We start from the raw sequence: 6,873 nt of genomic DNA on the forward strand, positions 1-6,873 counted from the left end.
CGTAATGGAAAACCAAAAAAAGCGAGTAGACCCGAGGCGAGTCGAGTAGATACCACGCAGTGGAAAACCGCCAATAGTTTGTTGCTAGTGCGTGACGTGCAGGTCTGATCAGTTTATCAAACTATGTATTTGTCATACACTTTAGCCTAGTTTGATAGTATTATATGGACACGATGGTGTCATGCTAGTCAACTAGTCTATTTCTACCTCCTTTCCCTCTTCAAAATCACTTCAGAAGAGTAGTCAAATGGTTCACATTAGAAAATATCCTTTTTTATCTTCTATATAGATTCACTCCCCTACAAAATCACCGCGGTAGTCAAGAATGATTTATTTCCAAATAGAGCTATTTATGTCATCTTTGAAAAATTGCTTTTTCTTTTTTCATATCGCAATATATATCACAGGGAAACACATATTGCAATGTCAGATTTTTTTTCCATTATCGTGCAGGCCTAGCATAACCTCTCCATGTAAAAAAACTGTTTTATCTGTCTAGAATACAGTGCCTCAGAAAGCAAATTTTGTTTTGGTAAATATTTAAAGACCCAATCCATAAGTAATTTGCTGAGTTAAAATTTGCTATTAAAAGCTTACGCCACTAAATAAAACTAATCAGGAAAACACAAACATGAACACAATTTTGATGTTTAAATAAACTTTTTCTAAAGCAGTAGGTGAATATCGTGCAGAATGAACCATATATTTTATGCTTGCATATACTGTACATGCATCATGGGTCATTTCTTTGTGTTGCAGGTACTTGTATGAGCGAATAGATGGACGTGTTCGTGGGAACCTGCGGCAGGCTGCTATCGACCGCTTCAGTAAGCCCGACTCGGAACGCTTTGTTTTCCTTCTGTGCACAAGAGCTGGTGGCCTGGGAATCAATCTCACAGCAGCTGACACATGCATCATCTTTGACTCGGACTGGAACCCACAGAACGACCTGCAGGTATGATACAAGCACACACAAACTCACTTAGCAAATGATCAATAATGCTGTAGATTGGTACCGGTAATGCAGGCATTAAAGAATTTTGGCACTCTGATAATTATCTCTTGTCTGACATCTGCTCATGTAAACATCTGCCAACAAGACCAAAAGTGCTTTACACCACTTTTAGTCTCCAATCTAGAACACGTAATACAACTTTCACAACAAATTAATCATTAAAGATCAGTTGACATTTGGGTCAAACCAAAGATATCAAAACCCCAAAGTTCCTCTTTGTACTTTTAGTGCATTTTACTCATTTTTTTTAAATTTTTGTATTCCTCTGCGCTTCACAGGCCCAGGCTCGCTGCCATCGGATCGGTCAGAACAAGGCAGTGAAGGTGTACCGTCTGATCACCAGGAACTCATATGAGCGAGAGATGTTTGATCGCGCCAGCCTCAAGCTGGGCCTGGACAAAGCAGTGCTGCAGAGCATGAGCGGTCGAGATAACAGCCTGGGAGGAAGCACCGGGGGAGGGGTATGTTTGAGAATTGTCCAAGTGGTCTGGAAAAAAATTGGAGAATGAAACCATTTAGTCATGTAAATTATGTTCAGTTAATTTTCAAAGAGTTTGTTTTAAAGCTCTGGACCTTTGCATTAGGCATAAATCTCGAAGTACATGTGCGCCTGCTCTACCCACTGATCCAACCCGAGCATTTCCAGTTCATTTTTGGAGTGAAATTTGGAACTTTGGAATTTGCATGTTTGTCACACTCACTAACTAAGACTTTTCTGTCTGTTTTCTTTTCTGCATTGAGCAAGAATGAGTGATGAAGAAGAAAAAAAAAAAAGAGAGAGACAAATGACTGCTTAAAAAAAGTGAACAGTTTTTAATATCAGTTCTGAATGACATCAGGTGAACACAGTAACAGGTGGCAGACGACAACAAGATGCCGTGCAATGAAAAATAACCCTAAAATTTGAAACTTATAATTTACACTTAAAGTCTAACCGGTCCTATTAGAGTTTATTCTTGTTTGCGAGGGAGTGTTGAAGTGTGTAGGTGGATGTTTTGCTGCAGTTGTTGTCCTCCTGAGAATTATCAGAAGTATAAGCAGGTTGAGCTATTAGCAGGTCTCCACATCTGGTCTGACTGAAGACATTTGCATAATAAACATCTGCTTGGGTTAGATACAGGGTAGTTGATGTTGATGCGTATGTCTGTTAAATGATTCATTAACTTCCTTTTTTCTGAAATTGTACGGTTTTGCTGGTATTTATGTTGTATGTATCGTGCATTATATAGTACTGCAGTGTTTGGAGTGCGTGCCTGGTTCCCAGTATATATATTTTTTTTAAACTATCTTGTAAATTCTCACAAGCAGCTGACACAAAATGCAGTTTAAAAAACACTTGGTTCCCAGTATTGCTTGTTACACCTTCCTTGATTCAGGCTTACACATTGGGGAGCATATGGGAGACATTCCATCCTGGGCCGATTTACTTTTACCTTTACTTTACCAGCAGTATAGACAAAGGATGAAGCATCCGTGTCTTGATAAGTTTGTTGTTTTATTGTTCACTATTAACTCACTTTTTTATATCGATTTATAGTTGGATAATGTTCCAATACTGTATCATCAAGTCCATTTGATATTCACTTTGGTCTTGGGAATTTATTTGTATTTGTTGTGTATGGTTTCTTGACTCAAAATACCTTTCCCTTTCTCACCTCAGGCAGTGCAGCAGCAGCAGCTGTCTAAGAAGGAGATTGAAGATCTGTTGCGACGTGGTGCATATGGGGCCATCATGGATGAGGAGGATGAAGGGGCCAAATTCTGTGAGGAGGATATCGATCAGATCCTCCAGCGCAGGACAAAGACCATCACCATCGAGTCCGAGGGACGAGGATCCACCTTTGCTAAGGTGAATCAAATAGATAAAAACAACTGCTCTAGCACATGAAGTAAATGTCTATACCCAGTTCTCAACATGTATTTAGGTGGATGGCTGCAATTAAAATTGTATAAGTCACTGGCAGTCTTTGACTTTAAACCAGAAGTAGCTCATGATACATCATACAGGGAATGGTAAATATTGTTATGGTTTAATTTGATTTAAATGTCTGCTTTCAGGCAAGTTTTGTGGCGTCTGGAAACCGCACAGACATCTCTCTGGATGACCCCAACTTTTGGGACAAATGGGCCAAAAAAGCTGACATTGATATGGAGATGGCCAACGGCAGAGTATGTACTTTACCACAAATAATAAAGAGCATAATTAGGACCTAACTTATAATTTTTTTTTTTACATATCATAAATGTATAATTGCTGAACATCCAGTAGGGTTGCAGCCTTACTTAAAGCCTTTTGCTCAAATTGATTGTGCCCTCCACTCCCTCGCTACAGAATAGCTTGGTTATAGACACTCCTCGTGTCAGAAAGCAGACAAGGCCGTTCAGCGCCACCAAGGATGAGTTGGCAGAGCTTTCAGAGGGTAACAGCGACAGTGACGACACAAAACCTAAGCTCAGGCGAAACCACGACCGCCTCAACAGCTACGGACGCACAGAGTGCTTCAGAGTAGAGAAGAACTTGCTTGTTTATGGGTAAGATGTCAAATACTTTATGCTATTAAACCATAGCAACTTTCTTGATCTTGTCCATATATAGGACTAAACTGGTGTTTTAAACAGAAACCTATCTAAAAAAAAATTGTAATAGGCTACAGGAACCTTATGTCAATTCTTCCTAAGATCCCTAACTGTATGAAACCAATGTCAGTTATGTACAAACAAACAAGGCTGCCGTCACTGTGATAGTAAAGTCAAGCACGTGTTGAGTTTTACAATAAAGGCGTCCTTCAAGTAGTATAGCTTGACAATACTGATACTTTTAATCTTAAATTCGGCTTTTCTCTTTTTTGTCAAGGTGGGGTCGTTGGAAGGATATTCTCAACCATGGGCGATTTAAGAAGCAACTGACAGAGAGGGATGTGGAGTCCATCTGCAGGGCCCTGCTGTCTTACTGCCTGGTCCATTACCGAGGAGATGACAAAATTAAAAGCTTCATGTGGGACCTGATCGCCCCTACTGAGGAAGGACGCACCAAGGAGCTGCAGAATCACCTGGGTGAGTGGACTTCCAGCCTACGTTTAACTGGCCTTAACGCGTAATACCTAGTGGGATTTAGGAAACAATTAAGTTTCCGATACTGTGTCATGACTCTGAACCTACTCTTGTTCCACTAGGTCTGTCTGCTCCCGTCCCTCGGGGCAGAAAGGGTAAGAAAATGAAGATCCAGTCCAGCTCTTTTGACATCCACAAAGCTGAGTGGCTTAGGAAGCACAACCCAGAGCACATGCTTCAAGATGACGGCTACAAGAAACACCTCAAACACCACTGCAACAAGTAGGTGTTCCTTATTCCACTTCACATCTATCTATCTATCTATCTATCTATCTATCTATCTATCTATCTATCTATCTATCTATCTATCTATCTATCTGTGTTTAAACCTTAATGCTATTATAGCAACTTGCGGGTGGTCATTATTCTCTTCTAGCACAGATTGTATTAGTTTAATTTTAACAGAATGAAGTGTTTGAAAATACAATTTGCACATGGCTTAAATTGTGGCATTTCCAGGCCACAATAATTAGGAGGCACTAAAACATCTATTGGAGTTGACAGTTGACTGATTTGTTAACAGGCATGCATCACATTGAGACCAGCTGATTTACATGAGTCCTAATGAGACTTACTTTAACCCAAGTAATGGCCGTCAAAGATCGCACTTATTTATATACAGAGGAGAAAAGATGGCTGCTATTAAAACATGGGCCGCTGAGATATAAAGCCAAATAGCTGGCTGCTTCTTTTCAAAAGGCGGACTTGTGTCCATCGGGCTTTAGACACAGAGCGCCACAGCTTCCATAGAAAGTTCTCCATTGTTTCCCGGTCTAGTTGTGCTGAATCCAGGGATTGTCTGATATGTGACATGCCAGGCAAATAGGGACACAGTCAGCAGGCTTTGCTGACTTCTGCGTTTTCAGTCAGAGGACCTGGAATGTGACTGGTGTGGGGGAGTGGGTGGGTGAGTGGGGGGGGTCCAAAAGTCTTGAACCATGGTTTCTTGGTCCTTAACAAGCAGCGTGCTTCTGGTTTTTACTGTATAAATATCAGATATCCTTTACTGCATACTGTAGTAAAGATTTGAAACTCATCAAATCTGCTTTGATATCAAGGACACATGCTTGAGAAGGCATATTTCTATGGCATAGTGTTTTTGTGTTTTGAATCAGAATAGCATCTATCTAATAGCAGTTAATCAGTAGCTCCCGTCCACTCATGTCACACATTTTTTATTTGGTTCTGAAAGACTGTGTATGACTTTTCTAAGACACACTGCATCCTCTCTGAGTAAACCACATCACACACACTGACTAACAAAGGCATAGAAGGAGAGTGACGAAGGGGGGTGCGGACAGGCAGAGGAAGCGGCAGCTGCTCCTGGGCGGGTCCATTCTTACACTAGGATGGAGAGTGGAGGAGGAAAAAGGAAAAGTTCAAGGCTTTGATTTACCAGAGCTACAAGTCCACACTGGTCACCACATACATCAATGACTCTAACAGAAAGACAGACCAGGGAACCCTACAGTTTTGTATTATCCTGTTAGTATACAAGGATTAATTTGGGGCTAATTTATAACTATATTTAGCTGAATTACAGCATAAAAAAGATTAAATGCCCGGCATGCTGTATTTCAGAGCTTACAACTCTTTTGGTGATCTTGAAAGAGGAGCAGCACTGTAGAGAACGGCTTCTCTACAGTGCTGCTCCTGTAGAGGCAGTCTCCCGGCAGGAGACAAGGCCACAGGTTTACGATTAAGTGGCGGCTAATACAAAGATGTAGAAAGTGTCACAGTTTACTAAGAGGGATTTTTTTTTTCACTCTCCCAGTCTCATTCTTATTTGTGAAACTTTCAGATTTTATCAGTAATCTGGCATAAATTGCCAGACAATTGTGCTCTATGCTACTAATTGAGAATGAGCTAAATGTTGACAGTTTACAGGTACTTGGCAAAATAATTATTTTCCTTATCTAATTTGGTTTGAATAGTAGTTTTAATAGGGAGGTTTTAGGGGCTTTGTTGAGATGGTCCCATTCTGTAAAGAGTAAGACAGCTAATAACTCCACTGTAATAATCCCCGCAATGCATTGGAATTTGCAATCATACCAGAAATCCTTAAAATCTCCTTTTCTTGCATTTTTTTCAAGTGCCAGCATTACATTGATGAAGGACTGAAATAATGTGTAATAGTGTTCAGACAAATTGACTACACACATTTTTCATCAAGCAAAATCTTAAGTCATGACGTTCTTACGTGCCAGACATTCCAGCCTGGCACACCAGTGCACCACAGTTCCCACCACTTCACTGTCTCTTCGTTCAAAGCCTGTAGGCTGTGATGTGTGATCATGCGTCACAGAGCTAATGTCTCCCCTGTGAGTCAGCCTCTACCTTGTCAGCCTCGACTTCCCAGCCTTCATCTACTGCCAGAGCACGACCACATGACGACTTGAGAGAGACTGTTGTCTGTTCATCCGACCCTAGGAGCCTGGCTGTGGAGCTGCCCAGGACTCCTTGTGTGGTCTATACAATGTTGAGTTCAGTAGAACTATAATTTATAAGTTGATTAATCAGGCATAAACCTGCTCTGTGGAAGGCCTGTAGCTATACACACACTAAAACAAAATCCTAGAAAACCGGTGTACGTATTATACATACATTTATTGAGTAATGTTTGTGTGTAATGATAGGATAAGTACTATACAGTACAATTTTAGGATTACAGCTGAATTGTCACACATTTCACTCATCTACAGTGTGTGTGTGTGTGTGTGTGTGTGTGTGTGTGTGTGTGTGTGTGT

General features: G+C 40.7%; 1 protein-coding gene across 11 annotated transcripts in view; it reads left to right on the plus strand.

Annotated features, from left to right (window-relative positions):
- chd9 (chromodomain helicase DNA binding protein 9) overlaps positions 1 to 6,873 on the plus strand; it is a 69,317-nt gene that overhangs the window by 50,243 nt on the left and 12,201 nt on the right. For all 11 annotated transcript variants that reach the window (XM_034878129.1, XM_034878138.1, XM_034878163.1 and 8 more), the window contains 7 exons: positions 760 to 955; positions 1,294 to 1,476; positions 2,676 to 2,864; positions 3,074 to 3,184; positions 3,348 to 3,547; positions 3,870 to 4,069; positions 4,189 to 4,348. In XM_034878129.1, coding sequence (XP_034734020.1) covers positions 760 to 955; positions 1,294 to 1,476; positions 2,676 to 2,864; positions 3,074 to 3,184; positions 3,348 to 3,547; positions 3,870 to 4,069; positions 4,189 to 4,348 — 1,239 coding nt within the window. The remainder of the gene's footprint in view (positions 1 to 759; positions 956 to 1,293; positions 1,477 to 2,675; positions 2,865 to 3,073; positions 3,185 to 3,347; positions 3,548 to 3,869; positions 4,070 to 4,188; positions 4,349 to 6,873) is intronic.

This window comes from Etheostoma cragini, chromosome 1 (assembly GCF_013103735.1).
Source record: "Etheostoma cragini isolate CJK2018 chromosome 1, CSU_Ecrag_1.0, whole genome shotgun sequence".
Classification (NCBI taxonomy): Eukaryota; Metazoa; Chordata; class Actinopteri; order Perciformes; family Percidae; genus Etheostoma; species Etheostoma cragini.